Source organism: Uranotaenia lowii, chromosome 3 (assembly GCF_029784155.1).
Source record: "Uranotaenia lowii strain MFRU-FL chromosome 3, ASM2978415v1, whole genome shotgun sequence".
Lineage (NCBI taxonomy): Eukaryota > Metazoa > Arthropoda > Insecta > Diptera > Culicidae > Uranotaenia > Uranotaenia lowii.
This window is the reverse complement of record NC_073693.1, coordinates 77,557,287-77,579,134: the sequence shown is the minus strand read 5'-3', so window position 1 is coordinate 77,579,134 and position 21,848 is coordinate 77,557,287. Positions and strand designations below refer to the sequence as shown.

Here is a 21,848-nt window from a genome sequence, read left to right as displayed (position 1 = left end):
GCGAAAAAAGGACAGCCGGTTAGGGTCAAAAGACATGGATTTTTAGTTTGGTTACAAAATCATTAATACTGAACCGATTTTCATGAACAAATCCCGTCCTAATGCCTGCTATCAAATATGCAAACATGTTTTTCTTCAATGTAGGTACATAAATAGCCCACAGGATTATCCATGATGAGAAATTTTCATAGAGAAATTAAGTTTCTGCTGTCTGCTAGCTTCAAAATAAGGCAATTTTGCTGAAAATCTTGGTCACCTTTGCTGTAGAGCAAAGCCTATTCTTTTCAAAAATAATTTATTTCAAAACGAATGTCGACATGAAATTGCTGGAAGAAACCGATTTCTGCATCAATTTACTATTGTGTTTCTTGTTCTTCTAAATACTCAATTTTACTTTTAGAAGGATTTTGATAAATTATACAAGACCACAAAATTCACATTTTCCGAGATGAAGATAAGTATGGGTGCATTTAATCCAAATATGACATATTCTTAAACAACGTCTGCACTTTCTTGACTAAACTGAAAACATTTCAATGAAAATTTAAAACACAGATTAAAAATCAATTTTTTTTTCAAAGACCGCATGTTATATTCACTTCTGCTAAAAAAGCTCATAAATGTTTTCTTTCTGTTTACTTTCTTTCTAGAATTTGAACGATTTTTTAAAGTTTTAAACCAATTTGATTTTAGATATTTCTTAAAGCAAAAATCGTATCGTATTGCAGGCTTCTACAAACTTGTTAAATGAGATATAACTTTTTTTCTACAAAAATGATAGAAATACTTGTAAGGATATATTTTAAAAGTTTTAGAAATAGTAGTTTATGACTTTTTTAAATCATTTTTTTTTGAAATTTGAAAATTCATAAGCAAAACATTTTTCCTTAAGTGAATCTCAGAATCAGTTTTTTTTCTTTCATGTAAGTTTGTTGATTAATGTAAACTCTAATCATCATAAGTAAAGCTGATAGACAAAACTTGACAAAAGATTCGAACTCAGGACGCCAAGATATTTCTGATATTAATATCTGACAATTATAGTCTTTGAATTTACTGCTCCCTTGAGTTATCAATTTAATTCTACAAATAATTTGAAAAAAAAGGTAATACAATTAATAAACAAAATTTCTTTCTGAAAGTTAAAAAGTCTAATCTTTTTTATCACATTGCTTTGTTTTAATTTTAAAATAAATTAACCGAACTCTTTAGTCAATCTATTTTAAGACGAGCAAGACGAACAAGTGGAACAGAAATATACCATCAACAAAATATAATGTTAACATCAGTACCCATTTAAAAACCAAAAAATAAAAATAAAAAGTTCCTTCCACTTATAATGCGGTGTATGTATGCGGTGGAAGAAGGACCTAAATAAGACTGTGGTACTATCACAATTTTTTTTATGTAAGCTTTTTAATGAGCAATTTAGATATTTGCAATAAGTATGTATTTGCTTTGTGCTTTCAATGTATACAACAAATCTTTTACTAAATTTTTTTTTTAAGTTTCATATTGATCATTCTACAAATCAAATTTCCCAATCAGTACTTGGTCAGTATAAGCTCTCTTAGATGAATTCAAATGCTGGCAGTTATTTAAATAAACTTTATATCTGACTTTTGTACACATGAAATATGATTTAACAATTTTTTTTTCATCAAATTATATGCCTCATTTACTATGTGTCTTTTTTATAAATTCTGTTGAGTTCAAATTGGATGATTTTTGGTTTATCAAGACTTAAAATTTAAAATCATTGGGAATTTTATTCAAATTCAAGATAATACCGTGGAATTTCCGAAGCTTTTACTGAATCCATTCAAAATTTTAATTCTAATTTGTTTTCTTATGTTTCGAAAATATTGATTATGAATTTGTAAACAAGACTTGTAACGGGTACATGAAGTTGAAACAATATTAATTATTTATTTCTCTACTTTTATCAAACGATTCATTCATTTCTTACAACGTTAATAATAAGCCTAATAAAACTTCAGTATTATTGTTTCCAACGGTTTCAAACATGCCAACAGAAATTTTGCCTTTTTTAAAATAATTAAATACCAGAACGAAACAAACACCCATTACCATATGAAGCACCACCCCAAATGAACAATCATCAATCATTAACACATCTGAGTGACCGACACAATTCTGGCGGCAAGCCCGTGACTCTAGAAGCTATCTTCTGTAGGCCACCGACCACTTTCTTATTTTGGCGTCAGGTGAATGACCTCTTTCGGGGGCTTTTGTGCACTTATTTTGGCAGAGCAAAAGTTGGGCCTCTATTTTCGGGTCCAGAAGGGGAAGACGAGGACTACTTGAAGAATTCGCGAACTGGGATGTAGTTGTTTGACTTCGCGATTAGACTCGTTCGTATCGGGTAGTTCCGGTTGCGAAGTCAGGCTAGACCAGGTCGATCAGAGGACGATAGAGTTTCTAAGCTCACTTACGCCGGTGATCAGAAGAGTTCCAGTCCAGTAGTTTAGTTGTACTTTTACTCGGATAGGTAAATTATATTGAAGTGCATGTGTGATTCCTAGAACAGGTACTCTGATCTAATCAGCCCTCTTTTAATTTAGACCGTGCTAAGTTTGAAGACTAGGACTGCTTAGAGCAGTGCGCAGTGCAATTCAGTGGTGCATTTAAATACTGCTTAGGTATGTGGAGAACCCAAATGGGACACAATCTCACCCAACCCGTCTAATATGTAACCCCGCCAATCAGCTACAGGTACGACGCATACACACAGCATCCGCCCCAGGCGACGGGCGCCTAACCAGGTACGAACCCGCAGCGGGGACTCCACAACACCGACATCCCGCTGGATTCACCGACCAAACATCCAGCCGTATTGAAGCAGTGCCCGGCATCCGCTTGCGTCACGATCGGCCGACGGCAGGCCGGCCACCAGCTCATAGCCGAGCCAACATTTGCGAAACAAGCCACCGCAGCCAAACCATCACCGGATTCGGTACAGAAGGCCACGCCATAGCCACGAATTGACTAGGCGGTGATCGGCCTAAACAAAAAGGGTTCATACCGCCCCGTTTCGTCTACCCGCAAAGGCCTCAACCAGCATACATCAGCCGGGAGGGCGATACGGTGCCTAAACGGGGTAACCGAACGCGACAGGACTCCGACTAAGTCCCGCCAACAGCTAACAGTCTGAGTGAGTAGTCATAATCAGCCCACCCATATTCTCTAGCGATTGTTTACTACCTGCTATGTTTTCGCAGCTTTACCATCTATTTTAAGCCAGATAAGCGAAGTGTTTTTCGCAATTTCTGGCGGGAAAATCAAGATTTTCGGACTGGCGAGCCGACGAAAGTAGCCATTTCACCACCCACGAGGTGAAAGAAAGTCGAAAAACTAAACAAAATTAAATGATTTGTTCGACTCAAAACCACTAAGTAAAATTTGTTAGAAACCAGCGTCTCCACCTAAATGCACTGCTAGTTAGAAGTTTTGAAAGAGGGAAAGTTTGTTAGGCCTAACAGTAGAATGTAAAACCAACACAACACACATGAATCGACAATAAATCGAACAAATAATTGTAAGCAAAAACTTAACGATGATAGTCTGAGTGGGGTAACTGGAAAGGGAGTCACACGTTGTTCGTTGTTTCGGGATTAATTTGCTTTGTCGCTTTACTGCGGAGATTGGCCGCGAATCCAATCGATCCTTCTTTTCTGGTCCAGGTAACGGGTTTGGTCTTGTCCGATGATTCGAACCCCTAGCTTGCTTTGTAACGAACGACTAACTCCCATTTCCACGGATTTCTCCCGGGTTTTGTTTCGACTTCGGGGCGGCCCTTAAGGGTCGAAGTACGGATCCCTTTTTTTAGAGTCCCTTCCGCTTCTTTCCCAAAATCGGGAATCAAAAGGAACTCGCGACCGAGTCTCATCAGCTGGGCAAGATAAGAAAGGGTAGGTGGTCTTCCAAACTGAAGTGGCGCTTAAGCCACCTGCTTAAAACCGGAAGCGTGTCGGGCCTCTCGTTATAGACTGCTGAATTCATTTTCTAACAAATGTATAAAAAGTTCAGAAGAGGAAACATTATTATCGATAATTTATGTATGACTTACAAAAAGTATTGATTCAATACTTCAGTTTCAGAATATTTTTTTTCGAATTTTTGTGATTGTCTGTAGCGGTCGCACCATTTAAAATTTTGAATTGGATAACTGTTCGAATCTCGAATCGTAAACGCCAAAATGTATGCAACTAAACAGTGAAAGCACTGAATGTTCCCATCCCTTAATCGAAGCTCATCTCGAAGGGATGAGGGTCAAGCTTACTCCCCCAAGTCGACCCATAGGCTACTCCAAGAGGGTTGGAAAGAGACAGGAAGACCCGAATTACGGACCAATAGCGTGCGACTTATCCAATTTTAAGAATTCCCGAAGATTTTCTAAAGATGGATCGGGAAATGACGTACTTCCGTTAAAGTCGTACGCCCGAGATGGCTTTCCCTAATCTGAGGATACATCTTACAGAACACTTTAATCTGGTTCGTGAGTGAGCACGGAAGTGCACTTTTGATCGCGTTTCGATTTTTTATCTAATTTCAAATTTCAATTAATTTTGCTTTAATAGGTAAATTTAGTGATGTGGCTTTAATTTTATTCGAAACTAAAATTTCTAAAATTACAGTAGTTCGCCAATTAAACTACTAGTGCGTGATAGGGCAGAGAATTTGTGCGAGAATAGAAAATTGTAGCAGGTAAAGTCGTGCGTTGTAATTTGACCGCAAGTTGTGGTGCTAATAGTACTGCCGTATTGGCAAAAAAGTATCGCCCGATCTAGCGAAGCGGAGGAGTTTTGGCCGCCCACGAACCGAACATTCCGACGGTAGGTCGGAAAAGGGCCCCAGCCGTCAACCCGGGGTCCTCACCCAGTGCAACGAGGCGAGGTCCATTCGCCGCCGACAATCAGATCAGCGTTCTACAAGCTGTTTCCTAAACAGCATCGGCGACGACCGAGCAGCTCAATAGCGGTTGTGAACAGCAGCAGACTCGACAACGACACACGAGATTGCCACGAGGTAAAGCCAACCCGGCTACAATTGGTGAGTCATTGCCCTCATGTGCCTATTCCAGTATTTTCATACCCATCTTCGCAGTGTGTCGTCCATCTTTCATGCAACGGATCACCTTGCGGAATCCGATTTTTCCCGGACCGCTTACAAAGCGTCGGACGCGTCCGTAAAATATTTAAAAAGTGGTTGACAAATTTCCGAGAATTTAAAAATCTTATGCATAAGTAGAGAATTTATGGAAGTCCCACTATGAATTTTTCGAATTCCGATGCACTAGAACGGGGAATCCCCATGCGGAATAACATCAGCATCAACAGCACCTCGGTCTAGACCAATAGCCAATCTTTTTTAGTAGAATTCTCGCACGCACCGATAGGATAGATGGTAGAAAAATAAAACTAAGAAGTGAAATATTGTAAGCCAAATCTGTATCATTAACTACCATGCGTTCACTTCAGTAGTCAATGAAGTTGCGCAAGAAAGCGCCTTTCGTTATGCTAGCATAAATAAACACATTATAGCAATAAACACAGTATAATGCAAATTCCTAATCGACAGAATTTTTAGTCAAAGATAAACTTGAAATCCCATCACTCGGGTTCGGATTAACTTTTCGAGTAATGGCCTCGCGCCTTGATAATGAGTAGCTTGGTGTACTTCTGTAATTGTTTGTGGGTCGGATTGGAGTAACTGTAGGCCAATGAAGATACCTTTAGGTATGAGCGAACTCTTACCGCCTCATCTTGGCTTTGAATCTGGTTTCGGACGAATTGGTAGAGTGTGACCGAGCTCCCGCTCGAGCTTTTGGGTCTTAATTTGTAAGTCACCTGGATCGGTCCTTAATCCCTTTCGGATTAACATATGGACTCGCCTTGACGAGAGTCTCAGCCGGGCAATTCAGACCTTGGTGTGTGGTCTTCGATTTCGGTCGGAGTGGCGCATAAGCTACATGCTTCACGAAGGGACCATTCAGTGCTGGCTACTATTTGGCAACCACAGTGGGTTTTAAAGGTTAGAACCCCCCGCGGTTACATGTCTTGAGTAGGAGAACGGTTTAAGATATCAAATTTCTTAATTATTGTTCATTTTTGGTATTGCTATTATTTCTAGCTAAATTTCAATTCCGTACACTTGATTAACTTTATTTAACACCATCACGTAGAAACGACCTATCGGAATGAAGTGGAATTTTTCTTCCGAGGGTTTTTGGGTTACAAGAATCTTACTTTTTAATGGAAGGCAGGCTCCCATTCAAAATCATTTTTTCAGCTTATCTTATATTTTAAAATCGAGACGTTTTCTTTGTAACACCATAACGAATAAACGAATGGGCAGACAGAATCAAGAAAAATTATACATCCGATGGTTTTTCTGGCCAAAGATGGTTTGTACAATAGTTTCAAGAGCCGCGACCATTAGAGATAGGGAGCTCCCATAAAAAATAAGCAAAAATATTTCTCATTTTGGACTATTTTTAGATGATTTTAATAAGAATGGGTTCAAAAGCATAAGTTGACAAGAGAATTTGATTGATTAATTGATTATGCAGAATGTCCTCAGAAGAAACCCCTGTCGCTTTTTGAACGAGGAACCTCCCTACCAAATTTTCAAAAGAAAACCATGGAATATATACAATTTTCTCCCACTTTTGTAGAGGTGAGGAGGTGGGAGATTTTTTTGTGAAATCATCGCGTATAAACGTAATGCAGTAAAATTTGGTATCTGATAATTTTATGGGTCTCAGATTATGTGTGTAATATTTTAAAAACTTTCCCATCATGGGGGGAAGTGAACTCTATACTTAATTAGTTAAAAGCATATCCAGTTTTGAAAATTTATAAAATGATTATTATAAAAATTAGTTCACAGCGTATTTTGACATTAAAACTGGATTACTTTTACTGAATTACCATGCGTATTTTAAAAAATGGGGATTCCAAACAAAATTAATTTAGAAAAAAATTGAAATTTTCATTATATTTAAGAAATTTAATATGCATGCAAATATTGACATAAAAATATGATTTGAAGTATCAAGTAACTTTCACAACTTTGAAAATGGAACATTTTCATACCAAATCAACATAAAACTCCATGCAGTTCGAACTATATTAAACTATTTTCATAGAAATGATTTACAACCAAGTTTTGATGAAAAAAGACATTTTATTTTACCAAATAAGAAAAAAACACAGGTTTTGGTACAATTAGACGACTTATTGTGTTGAACCACTCTCTAATTTAAAATTTAAAGCTTCTTAAAGACCATCAGTTGAAAAAAAAAGTTTAGAATAAAATGAGTTTTGGTAATCGGATGATTGTCGTTAAGTAGGGGATGGATCGTGAAGTATAGTTCCTACTTAAGCAAAAAAGGGGGTTAAAATATAAAATCAGCGTTTTAAACAAGGTAACTGATACAGTTTTATTACCGGTTTTTTTTTCAAATTTCCAATATTATTTTGCACAACAAGATTACAAATTTTACTTTTTTTTTAATTTCATCGAATTTCTAAAACAATCAAAATTCGGTACTTTTTTTTAAAGATTATTCATTACACTGAAAGACTTTTATATTTTTTTTTAAAAGAAGAGAATGAGTGGTTATGGCCTGACTAAAATATTTATTGCCATGAATCTCCCAGCTTTTTTTTCAAAAGTCGCGGGATTTTCTATACAATCAATGTTAAAACGACAAAACTCATAAGATTTTCAATAATTTTCTGAAAATTTGGCATAACAAGATGGTTCATTTCATTGAAAACTTCTAACAATTTTTATACGGAGTTGTTTGAGGAAAAATCGATATAAATCACAACACATGGTAAAATTTTTTTTAAAGAGTCTATAAACAAATTTGAAACAGAAACATTTTTTAACATACATCAATCAAAACATTGAATAGCAAGAATATTCAACTTCATAAATCAATGAAATTTATGGTTGTACGAAGTCTATCGGGTCAGCTAGTAGAAAACAGTACAGATTGACAAACTTATTGGACAAAAAGATAAACTTTTCAATTTAGCATTGTCTTTCGTGTAAAAATGAGTTATAATTTCAGGTTTTCATGTAAGGACCCATTTCTGATTAAGCTGTACATAGTACACAAGGAAGAGTTTCCGGATTAATTTTTTGTTGCGCATCATACGCTCGGAAAAAATCAATTTCAAAGCTGAATAAGGATGAAGAATAAAATCTCCAGATTATATTAGACAGGAACAAATATTAAATATATCTGATACTTTCAAAGTATTTGAAAAAAACGTGAACCTCGCTCAGCAAGAACCAAAGCAGGTAACTATTCTAAGAATGAACGACCAGAACTTTTCCGTACCTATGGCTATGTACTTTCGATAACGCAAATAGGATACCTAAGGAGCCGATTTTGGTAAATCCCTTTCTTTTCTCTTAGATAGCTTAAAGCTTAATCCCACGGCTGCTGGTGGGTCACATTCGTTTCATGTTTTATTCAGACACGTGAAACACCCCTTTCACTCTCTATCTGTGACTTACTTTCTCGCCATACCACCCACACCCACGGTGCCATAAATGTGTGTATGCCGAGCGTGCTTCAAATGGATGCTGTTGTTCATGTGGAAAGTTTTATTCTCACGCCCCCACGAATACGTTAATGAGGTGGAATTTGCTTGCCTCTGTGGTTGAAACTCGGCAAGGTCTGTTCGGCTCGATGAAACATTTCGCTTTAATCGATTACACTTGATCTCAAGGATGTACTTGAAATTAACCAGATTCGGATTCGGGGTCTACATTTACAATGTTTTGAATTTCAGGTTTATAATTCGTTTATTTGAATCTTTCCATGGAATATCCTCCTTCAAATTAAAATAATTTTTAATGTTAATATTTTGACATCAATGGCCTTCTAAGTCCCTAAATCCATCCCTCTTCAACAGTTGCTACACAGTAAGTACCAAACACATCTCGGCTAACACCTTAATGGAGTCCTTTAAATTTGCCATCACAGCTCGAGCCTCAGAAAACTACCTACCGGTGTTTATTCCGTGAAAAATCGTGCCGGCAGCAATTTATCCGTAACGTGTTTTTCGAGTGAAATTAACCCGCTCTTAATTAGTACACAAAATACTGTTTAATAATTGAAATGGAATCTCCGCATTCCGCAATGCCAGACTTCCACCGGGCCGGAATGGTTCCTGTCATTCGGCTGTGAGACTTCACCCGAACGAAATGCTGGTTCTCCGATTCGAAAGGGAGCCTCCATTCGGCAGCCTCAGTCATTAAGGTCGTACTACTGGCTGATTTGTTGATTGCCGCCAAGGGAAAAGCACGACGACGACGACGGAATCAACCGTCATTCTCGATTTGGTTTTCTACTTCACTCCTATGTACCACCAACAATCTGCAAACTCTTCGACTATGGTATAAAATTACCGGCATCAGGAATGGGTCCCTCGAATATGGCTGGTGGTAGCGTATCAGCAAACTTCAATACTGATGGCGAATCTTGAACCATCATCAGCCAGCCAGCCAGTCAGGCAGGAGTTAAAACTTGATGGCACTTTTGCGTCCTCGGAATAGCTACTTGAATTTGTTTCACCTCTCTGGAGCCACCATCCCGTGCCATGACGATGGTCCCCGAGACTAATTGATAGAATGTTTAACCCAGATGAAAGAACTTTGTGCTGCTAATCGAGTTCACTGTTTGTCTTCGAAGATTTACTGATGACGAATATAAATAATGAATGCAGCAAGACCGAAGTTGCAACGGGTCTGCAAACATCATTCCAATTAGATGGTACGTTCGATGCAGTACGGGTACGAATGATTTGGTAGTCGAGCTAACGTTGTCAACATTTTATTCAAGTCATATTTCATCAAGATAAACGCATTGTAAAAATTTAAGGTATTTCTGAATTTTTTAAAAGATTTAGTAAGAAAATTGTATTTTTTTTTAAATTTTGGCTTAATTTGTAATTTTAGTATTTTTTTTTCATTTGTCATTTTGGTCATTTTGGTCATTTTTGTCATTTTTGTCATTTTTGTCATTTTTGTCATTTTTGTCATTTTTGTCATTTTTGTCATTTTTGTCATTTTTGTCATTTTTGTCATTTTTGTCATTTTTGTCATTTTTGTCATTTTTGTCATTTTTATCATTTTTGTCATTTTTGTCATTTTTGTCATTTTTGTCATTTTTGTCATTTTTGTCATTTTTGTCATTTTTGTCATTTTTGTCATTTTTGTCATTTTTGTCATTTTTGTCATTTTTGTCATTTTTGTCATTTTTGTCATTTTTGTCATTTTTGTCATTTTTGTCATTTTTGTCATTTTTGTCATTTTTGTCATTTTTGTCATTTTTGTCACTTTTGTCATTTTTGTCACTTTTGTCATTTTTGTCATTTTTGTCATTTTTGTCATTTTTGTCATTTTTGTCATTTTTGTCATTTTTGTCATTTTTGTCATTTTTGTCATTTTTGTCATTTTTGTCATTTTTGTCATTTTTGTCATTTTTGCCATTTTTGTCATTCTAATTATTTTATCACATCCCTGTTTACAAATTTTCATTAGGAGTTTTGATTTCTCCGAACTGATACTAAAACTTGTTGTTATTTTTCTAAAGTTATCTTACTAGAAAACACATTGCATTGCATTCTATCACAAAAAGCAGCTCCATCTTAACCTAGTTAATGAACAGTGCATTCCCAGTTTTGCTTTTAGTATCGTCATAAATCCTATTGAGCGGTAGCAACCGTGTTTTAGAATGCTTTCGAAAGCCATTAACGGCAAAGTCAGCCATTGAATCGACAGGTCCTGACCAGGTTCAACTGCAAAGAGAGTGTTCTGTATATTGAGCTGGTCTGGCTGCAATAATGCAGATGACACCTTTGTCCGGTGCTATTTCCCCCGGGTGTTTCTCAGTGGGTGATTTTAACCCCAAAGGAGAAGGGAGAAAGGAGATTTGTCTCACGAGAATAGAACAGCTGCCAAGAAGTTTTTTGAAAATTAATTAAATTGCGATATTTATGGCTCAACGGTGTGCATTCACTGCATTGCATATCGAAACGTCTCACAGGTGATGAGAAAATATTTGTGATTTTAAGACTTTGACCGCGTGAATTTCAATAAATTCAAAATATGATTGATATTATTGAAGTGGTATACTACTCCATAGCAAAAAAAAAATAAACATACCTATAATAAAATGTATCTCCGAAGAAATATACCTTAATAAATTGTGTCGTATTCGTTGATCAAAAACAGTCTTCGAATATCATGTTGCCTGTAAATCAATGCAACGAACCATCATTTTGTTTGAAACAATAAATAATGCTATAGCGATGGAATTTCTCATCGGCAGTATATCCCAGCGAGAGATAATTGAAGTAGATCAGCCAGCATGAAAATTTAACTAGAAATATAATACGACAAAAATGGCACTGAAATCTGTAATGAAAACTTGTTTGACTCTGCTCAGCATGAACAGAGGAAAAAGTGTTGTTGGAAATTGTATCGATTTTTGATGGCACAAAAAAACCATTTTAAATCACACTATAATTCTCGACCAGAAACAAATATGGACAGGAAGCTATCGGCGAATTTTTGTCATGTCCAATCAGAAACTAACAGGGACATGATGAAAATTTAAAAAAAAAAATGTATCACTGGCAGGCAGTGAAACCCTATGTGATGGATATTAAACTCTTAAATCCGGCATGTTTATATGTTTACCCAGTAAAAGTTCAGCTAGGAATATCGCAGGAATGCCAGGGTTTTTTCAAACGCATAGATTAAAAGGAATATTTGTATTTAACTAACCAAAAAAGCATAGGTACTTGTGACCAAAAAAAATGTGTTTATGGATTTGCGATTTATTATGCCTAGAACTAGCAAACACTAGGCATCCTTGATCAGAACCTATATAAATCGCCTAAAATCAACATATTGACGGCTTTTTGACTACATATTTACGGACAAAGTCATCATTTGTTTGATTGGAAATGTTTTACTCAAGGAGTGCCGGCAACGAATTATGGAAAATCACTAAGAAAAATGTTTTTACAGAAGCCATTAAAAACTCATTTTAAACGAAGTTTGTTATCATCTTTTACGATTTCATGAATGCTGAATATTTCATCAAAGCGAACACTTCCATTGAATGAACTACAGTATGACCTTTAAAAAAATGCGAACATTTTTAGAAGTCTGTTTTGGGATGTTTTTAACGTTATTTGAAGATTTAATTGGGTGTATAAGCTCTAACCAAAATTAACCGAAAAGTTCGGATATCACTGAAGGAACGAACTCATAAGTTCACATGGAGCTGTACAAAAGTTTTTTGGAACTATTTTGCAGTTTAAAATACTATTTCGAGGTCCATGGAACTTCATTCTTTATCAAGTTCAGCCATAAGTACTGTTTTGATATCTGTTTCTACTTTTCAGTTACTTATAAGTTGCAGTGAAGAAAAACAATCTACTTGTTACGTACTTCTCATGTTTAACATCAATTACCCAAGCAGCCAAACGTTCAGATAACATTTATCTACCAGGTTTGATCAGCTCAATCGTGTAGTGTAATACAATTTATTTTTAGCTCAATTTTTAAGAAGCTAAACGAACTTAGAAGTTGACATAAAGTTCTCTTAAATTTATCAACTTTAAACCAGCTTCAAAACCCACTTTTATAAGCAGTACAAAAATCTTAAAAAAAAAACGTTTTCGCTCCTTTATATGTCTTCTCAAGTCCGCTATAGTTTGATTCAAATTAATCAACCATATTTGTTACTCACTCGCATTTAAATAACATATTCTTGCCAAGCCTCGAGCCCGAACTTACCGCTTGAATATCGAGCTACATACTTGTTGCTCTAAATGAACATCATGAGTAGGCAACGATTTTACTTGATGTGATGATTTTCTAAAAGACGATTCTCCGGTTTTTAATTTATTCTTTCTCCTGGAGAGAGTAGTATTGTTGGTAATTTTAAATAATTAAAAAGGGTAATGTACATAAAAGATGTCATCACAAAATTATATCCCTAATTTCCCCTTTCAAAGTTCAGTGAGAAATAAACTTTAAGGATTGGATAATAAGCAAAAATGGTTTCGAAAACCTATAGCGAGACCATGTTGCATTATAATTAAGTCTGTGTAGCTATTTTGTACTGAACGTGTCCAACTATTAGAGTAACAGTGTACCAAAGAATTAGTGTTTAGCGTTTAGGGTGGAAGCGTCAAAAGCAAACGCACGACGAAAACGTAAACAAGGAGAAACGGAAAGAAAACAGCATCGTCGAAAACGTTTTAGAGGTTGTGTTTACCATTGCGTTTCGCAATTGTTTCGTCAGCAAAACCATCCCACCATTCGTCTGCATCGTGGAACAGGAGCCATCGGAGAACGAACTGCACAACAATTTCGGCAAAAAGTATACAGTAGGGGGGAGTGTTCCTAAATGCGCATGTTGGGTAATATGCGCATACAGTCGATTGACGATATTGCTAGAGATTCATCATATCTAATCAGTGCAGTTTGAGGGTAATGAGCTTAGCTTCAATAAATTTGTTATATAAAGTCGAAAAAATTTAAAAATTCAAACAAGATTTTTTTCAGTTTTGTTATGATATATTGAACTATAATTATTGTGCGTACAGATTCTGTGAACAAAAAATTTGGTGGTTTTAATTTCTTATTCATCTGGAAATCACTTAAAAAATGAAAACTTGACGGTTTCCACCGTTCACCATATCCCAAAAATCCCTAACAACTATTCTAAAGCAAGATAAGGGCAGACCAGTGAAAATTGTGGACTTCGTCCTCTTTCTCGTGCAATCAACAACAAGGATTCACTGAGCCAACAGGATGCCGTCAAGAAGTTCAATTGTTCTCACCAGTACATTGGCGAGGTATTGAAAAAAGTTGAAATTAAGTGCCGATAGAAGACAGGAATAACAGAATACACTGAGGATCAGATTTCGACTCTTAAATCCCAATGCCGTTCGTTGGCTGAAAAAAAATATTCCAGAAAATGTTTTGTTTTGGACTACAAAAGTTACTTCCCTCTTTCGCAGACGCACATCCCCGGAAACGATCGATACTATTCCAAGGATAGTTCTACTACATCTCCGAATATTAAATACAAGTTCAAATACTTGTTTAAACTGTAAGTGATCGGCCGTCACACAACTTAGTAGAAAATATCGTATCAGGTTAGAATCGAATGGGTGTATTCCAGTAAAGTTTTTGTTACCTTACCGTTTACTTTATATGTTTGAACCATGAGAGAGTCTAAAACTGTCGCTAAAAAAAAGTTCTTTGAAAAAATACATATTTATTATTATTTTTATCACAACACCACTAATATCATTAAAACTTTAAATCAATCGCAAAAATGAAGTTTAGATGATCTATTGCAAATTTATCCACCTTCAACATACAAGAAAGAGATTTCAAATTAGTGTTAGGCTGTCCAAGATATTTGAATATAAGTACAAGTATTTTTTTTTCATTTTTCTTAAATTTAATTTTTTAAGCATAAGTCAAAAACTGTTCTATTGAGATTTTTTTGAATTTCATTTTCGGATTCAACTCCCGATTTTACATAAAAAACTTGGGTCAGTCAATAAAGTTCACAATTTTTTCAAAATGTTGTAAACTGCTGTAATCATTCCAAAAGCAGAAGGTTTGAATCTCAGTATTTTTACATTAAATAAAAAATAGTGATAAAATCGGTTCAAAAAAGGTGACAAGATCGGTGGTAGATAAAATCAGGGGCCGACATAATCGGTGCGTGACAAAATCGGAGATTCACTGTATACATAGTAAATTTTTGCCTCGATTTCCAGCAAAAAATATTGCTGGAAACGTTCAGCAATCCAATTTTTGCAGGAAACCAGCAATCGGTTTTCTGATTGCTGGATTTTTCAGCATTCGGTTGTGTTCTTGTCATTTTTGCTGAAAACCCAGCAATCGGGTTTCAAATTGCTGGACTTTCCAGCAATTGATCTAGTTTGCTGGAAAATCAGCAATCGAGTTGTCAAATTGGAGTCTGTTTTTTTCGTACGCTGAAAAGGGTGAGAATTTATTTCACGAACTTTGAATAAATTAATCAATTATTTTTATTTTCCTCTATATAATTGCAACCATGGTCTGCAGACATCAAGTCAAGGGTGAGTTTTTATTGGATAGGTAGATATTTCATGAAAGATACTAATCCAAACTCTACTTCAGGTGGTCAACAAAGCACAAAGCTGCCACACTAGAGCAGAGCAGGTGCTGGTATATTAGAAAAATATATAGTTTTGGAAGTAAATATACCTACATAATTGAAAAAAAGGAAGAAAATAGTTCTTATTTATTGCTCATCATAGGCACAGCCAGTATTCAATATTTAATTTCGAATTGAAATATATTTGATACCAAATACAGCCGAATGTTTTGAAAGAAATAGCTGGTTTCCAGCAATCTGGATTGCTGATTTCCAGCAATTTGAATTGCTGATTTCCAGCAATTTGAATTTCTGGAATCCAGCATTAATGTTTGCTGATTTTTCCAGCTATACAAATTGCTGAAAATTTTGCTGGAAAGTCAGCGGGACAAAAACCAGCAAAATGTTGCTGGTTTCCAGCAAAAAAAATTGCTGTGTAGGGATATAATTAATTCACCCTTCTTTAAGTGCCGAACCACACTTTAGCTAGACAGCTTGCAATGCGAATCACCAATTCTTCAACTTAGATTTTAACATACTATCAAAACGTTTTCTGTGTCAAAGATGACAGCGCATATGACAGGGTAAAAATATAATTGGAGATCCAAGAACTGCAAACAATTGATTGGTAGAATCAAGAGATGTATTCACAAAGTTGACATGAAGGCCGTGCATCCGACATCAAACGGAAACTTTGCCAAACAGCCGATTATAGACCGTTTTCAACTGTTCACTAATTTTTTTTTTCCAACAATGTACAATGAAATCTTCTTCAAGTACACTTTACTTTATGTTTTTTTACAACTTGAAGGAAAAATACCAAAATTTTAGTTGCTACCCGTTGTTAGCTTTCGTCAAATTTCGACCAAATAGGCAACTTTGGGTTGGAAAAATTGGGGAATTGTCGAACTTCAAAAAGTGATACTTGACAGTAGGAGAATCACGAACAAATCTAACGTCCACGGTAAACTAACTCGGAGTAAACAAACCGACAATCAGCCGAACAGAATAAAATTATGCTGCTTTATTTCTTATGTCTGATGATGGGTGAAGAAAAGTAACCCGAAACGTTACGTAAAATTAAAATAGTTGTTTCACTGACCGAAAAAACTCAATAAGCAAAAACCGTATAAACTAACTGTTCACTTCTAATTTCCGGCAACGATTTTCAACAGATCGAGTTAACTTATCTGCTTTGCCGACGACATTGATATAGTCAGCAGATAATCTACGGCGGTGGAAGAGTTCTACCGCAAACTGGAACGTGAAGCAAGAAGGATTGGAATTATGATATATACATCCAAGACGAAGAATATGCTGGCCATCGGATCTGAGACCGACCATGCTCGCTTGTCCAGTAATAATCAGTGATGTCAACTGTTTTTTTAGAAAAGTCTGGAAGATTTTGAAAAAATGTCTGGAAAAGTGTGGAAAAGTCTTGATGGCGGAGTTTATATGTGATGACCTTTTTTTTTGATCGCCAGATCGCAATATTGCAGTCTAGTAGGAAATAACACTTATTACTTCATCATAATCATACATTCATACACTACCATTGTCTGAGACTATTGTGGTGATGTCGGCGGTACTACGTTTTACGCTTAACTTCCTGTTTTACTACCATCTTCGTGGCATTCCTCACTCTTCAATTACTAATTCGATTCATTTCCTGCCATTTTGCAACGAAAATTTTGAATTTTTACTGTTTTGTCAGAAAGTTCATGTCGAAACTTAGAAGTCTGGAAGAAATAACAAAAGTCTGGAAGTCTGGAAACCTAAACAAATGTCTGGCAAAAGTCCGAAAAGCCTAGAAGATCCAGAAAAAAATTGGAAGGTTGACATCACTGGTGATGATTGCAATTAGGATATAGCCGATAACTTTGTCTATCTCGGCTATCGAGACGAGGAGGACCTGCGTACACTCGGAGTATTTAAGAGACGAGTGTTAAGAACCATCTTTGACAGCGTACAGGTAAACAAAGTGTGGAGGCGAAGGAAGAACCACGAGCTCAAGCGACTCTACGCCCTACGGCGAACTCAGAATCCAGAAGGTGGCGAAGGGGCGCAACGAGCGAGATGATTAGACGAAGTGAATGGTGATATGTCTTATGTGGGATGCCCGAGAAGTTGGAGACCGGTTGTCATGGACTGAGTAAATTGTAGGAATATTGTTTATCAGGTTGTGTCGTGAGACGGATATCCTTGCAGGGGAACTGGGTACAAAATACGCAGAGCAGGCAAGATGCGCCACCATCACTTTTATGCTCTCGTAAACATTTGTGGAATTTCAAATTTTTTTATCACGTAAATTTGACGAAAGACAAAACAATTTTTTTTAATTTTCCTTGAATTACTGCATCCTAAAGCAAAAAAAAAATTACCTGTCATCTGTTCTAATGATGAACATTCTGGTCTTTACATTCATCGCACAACGAAAAATTTCCTAATTCAATTACAATTTCGATTGAACGGTTAGTAAATACGATCATGCAGGGCGCAGCGTTCCATGTCCGATGTAATTTTCAAGTCCAAAATATTTAATTTTCCCGTACAAACCTAAAAGTTCAAATTTACTCATGTAAACGGTACTAAAAAACTAGTTAAAAATAGTTATCAATAATAATAACTTTAAATCAAAGAAATGTTTTTTTTCTTAATATTACCTTGAAATGCTGCTTCAACCGACACATCGGGCTCTGTGCACCTCACCAGACAGACGAGCACGGCAACTAAAAATCCTTGAAGCCACATTCTGCGGCCGGGTTTTCAATCCTTGGGGCGACCGAAATGTTGTTGCTTCTTGCGAATCCTGACTTATTTTTGTTTCAATTCAACACCCTCACGTTCACTCACTGACTCTATTTTATTTTTTTGGTTTTCTCGTTTCCAAAAAAGAAACCGGGAGCCGCTTCGCAAAAACAACTAGGTCAAAAGATTCCGGTTGTTATTTTCTTCTTCCTGCTCGCTTCAGCTTCCTGAAGGCACAGGTTGTTTTCCTCCGGATCAAGACAAAACACTGACACTAATTAGAAGTGGCGCTCAAAGAAACAGACACTCGCGGATAAAACCGCAAAACATGTGCCGGGTGCAGAATTTTGGGAATGAGTGGCCAATTTTCATCACTTTTCGCATCGGTTTCGGGTATTTATTCTACAAAACCGAGGAACTTTTTTGGCTCACGACCCAAGAAAACATCGACTCTGGGAAAGGCAGGCAGCAAGAATCGCTTTTACCACCCGGCCTGAGATTCAACTTTGTGAAAGTCACTGAGCCCCGGCTGCTTCTTGTAGGGTGAGGATTTTGACGGTGCAATCTTCAATTCCGGGAGAAAAGACAGGCTGAAGTAGCAGCAGCAACGATTCCGGGCACCAGAAACCTTCACCTAGGCTGTTTATTTTCCATTAAAATCATTTATTCATGACTTATTCGACGCGTTTCTAAGCCGAACCTTTTGCCGCTCGCAGGAATTTTCCCGATTTGCGGAGGAGGGTTGAGAACGGAAAAACGCCACTTGGCACCCTTGCTCGATGATTCTTTTGATGAATTTAATGGACGCCTCGCAGCTTTTTGAGGGAAAATAAAACGCGTTACACTTTGTTTGATTTTGCTCTTACTTTAAACGAACCGAACAACAGCCCCGGAAAAAAAGGGTGGGTGAGGTCACAATTTCCAATCCGAAAACCACCCACACTCGTACAGTAAAAACAACAACAGCCAGGGGTTTTCGGGTGTTGAAAAAGCAAATTTTAATGATGTTTACATAGACACAGAGTGCACAAATGGCTGCTGCCTTCTTCTGGGAATGGTAATCTCTGCTCTAGTCTTTGCCGTTTCCTGATTTGTGCCCGAAAAGGTCCCGTTGCTTGATTAGGGTCGGTAATCTGCAAATGAAAGAAAGAGAAAATATGCATTATTAATTAGGACCTAGGAATTGGTGAGGGTTAGGCTTTTTTTTTTCTTTCTGGGGCAGATCGGTCGAATGATAAATGGCCGCTGAAGTATTTGGGGGGAACGATAAAGGTACTCTTTTTAAGTGATTTGAACATTTAAGATATTTTGGTCGATCCAAGTCCAATTGAAAAAAAAATTATAGCAATTTAAGATTATACAGAACTGAAAAATAACCATTTTTCGGTTGATTTCTCTCATAGATAGGATTTTTCCCTTGGAATACAAAAGCCATTTTTAACTGATTTAAATTTTTGCTTTCGCATTAAAAGTAAAGATAGAAGATTCTAAAGATTCTTTTAAAGATGAAGAAAATATAGAGTTCCAGGGAAAAACGAGAATGATTTAAAACAAATATTCTAATTTTTTTTTAGTTTGCGCTGACTAATGAATCTTCAGATTGCTTTTTCTATTTATATTTTTTTTTTGTAGAGTCAAACAATGCTTTTGTACTTACACCACTGAAACCTGCCTGAAATTGTCCTTCTGGTTAAGAAATTTTTTTGCGAGAATCTTGCGTTTATATTCAAAAAACCAGAGCAAAGTTGAATTTAGGTGCAAGAAAATATGAGAGATTGGAAATTGATAAAAATTGAAAAAAAAAACAAACAGCTTTCTTTGAAAATTTGTCAAAAAATCTGTGCTACGTATTTTGAAAACCTAAAGATGTCAAAATGTGTCAAACTGCGTCAACTTTTCAAAATGTATATAATACTAGCTGACCTACTGTGCTTTGCCACACATTCTAGAATTGTTGGAAGTATGTATGTATGTGTATGTATTATATCCACCTTGGGTTTACGGCAGCGCCGCGGTTGTGGTAAAAAAAATAACCCACACGTCCATCTTAGCTACCACCCAACACAATCATAACCACTCAAAGAGACTTCTAAAGGAATGGAATCGTAAGCAGAGGCACTAACGGTATCCAGGGTAAAAAGGGGGAAAGTCTCGAGAAGCTATAACCATATTGTTGACTAACCACGATAGCATGCAAATTATAATCCCGCCGCCAAGGCTTCCGAAAAAAGAGTGCGTCCTTATTTTACAAAAAGTAATCAAATACTTTATTTTTCTCAACCATGCCAAATTCCCTTGACATAAATTGAGGAACGTCTAGTATTCAATGCGGTACTAGCATACACGGTAACCCGCTCTTTTTGTAAAACGAGGATACCCAGATGCCCCTACCCTAGATATTAATATAATACAATAGATATATAGTAATATAAAATATAATATGAATATAATGTTATAGCATATGCAAATTGTATATATGTTGTTTTGAAATAATATAATTTAGTACAATATTAGAAAGTCGAATAACGTAAACGGCTAGGTTTCGGCCAGACCGAACTGAGCGCCATGAGAAAATTCCGAAACAACAAAAATTAAATTTCTTGTAATTCATAAAGGCGAATACTATTGATTTCTATGAATTCCTTGGACTTTAAACTATCGCCATTAAAGATTTTCTCTAGTTTAAAATATCTGTACAAAAAGTTCAAGTAACTTTAAAAAATGCTAATGGCGTTCAATTCGGTCTGACCAAATATAAGTTTATATAGGAAATACATTTGAAAAAAAGTTATATAATATGTCATTTTAAATAAAGATAATATAAAGATATCTAATTCCATGATTATATCTACGAATTGTGAAGATTATTACGACTCAGCAGTGTCATTGAGTTATCCGCGCTATCACAATGTGTTTCAAAATTGTTGATCTGAAAACAAAAATGTCTGTTAAGCGTATGTTTATATTATTTTTTTTATAAATATAAAAAAAAGATGATATATATAGTTCAATATATTATTATAAAAATATAATAATGTAAAAATGTATAAAATAATAAAACAATATCATAAAATCTTATGACCGCTACACCGTCCAACAACGTCCAACAACAACTGCTATCAAACCTGTAAATTAAATTTCGCATTAAAGATGATCGGTTGATTGAATTAGTTGAAGCTTTTCTCTATCGAAACTGATAACTAGGAAATAAAAACGATACTTTTATAGCAGCTGAATTGGTAATGAATAAACAATACATTATAATAAATTTTTGAAGAGAAATAGAATGTATCATTGATGCAACAGGGTAATTGAAGTTCCGGAATACATGCTTTTACAATTTAAAACTGAAAGGTTTAAGAAAATTAAAAGACAAAAATATTACTGTTACGCACTTTTTTTTAATTCAACACTTGGTTCATGAAATGGTCCACATTACATGCGAAGCTGAAAATAAAATAAATTATTGCTTACATTCTTTTTTTAAATTTTTAAACAGCTAAAACGTGTGAAAGCTACTTTTTTACTTAAGTTTTAATCCTAATGTTAATTTAAATGTTATAATATATTGCTGTCATAAATAAAATATATTGCAATGATCTAATTGTTGAACTAACGACCAATATTTGAAAACCAAAGTTAGCAGTTGTGAGAAACATGAAAGTTGTTATGTAGATCCAGTGTTATCTCACAATACTGTAAAACATGAGTATTTTATTAAAGAATGTATAACTACTAGCTGATCCCATACGAACTCCGTTTCGCTTTCAACTTGGAATATGTCATGAACAGTTTGTATGAATGTCAATAGCCAAATATTTCCCAGATGCATTCCGAATTAATTGTAAAGTAATAATTGCAAAAATTTTTGACGAAC

General features: G+C 35.7%; 1 protein-coding gene across 2 annotated transcripts in view; it reads right to left on the bottom strand.

Annotated features, from left to right (window-relative positions):
* LOC129757038 (pikachurin) overlaps positions 1 to 21,848 on the bottom strand; it is an 865,561-nt gene that overhangs the window by 730,419 nt on the left and 113,294 nt on the right. For both annotated transcript variants that reach the window (XM_055754138.1, XM_055754139.1), the window contains exon 2: positions 17,887 to 19,104. In XM_055754138.1, coding sequence (XP_055610113.1) covers positions 17,887 to 17,974 — 88 coding nt within the window. In that variant the 5' untranslated portion in view covers positions 17,975 to 19,104. The remainder of the gene's footprint in view (positions 1 to 17,886; positions 19,105 to 21,848) is intronic.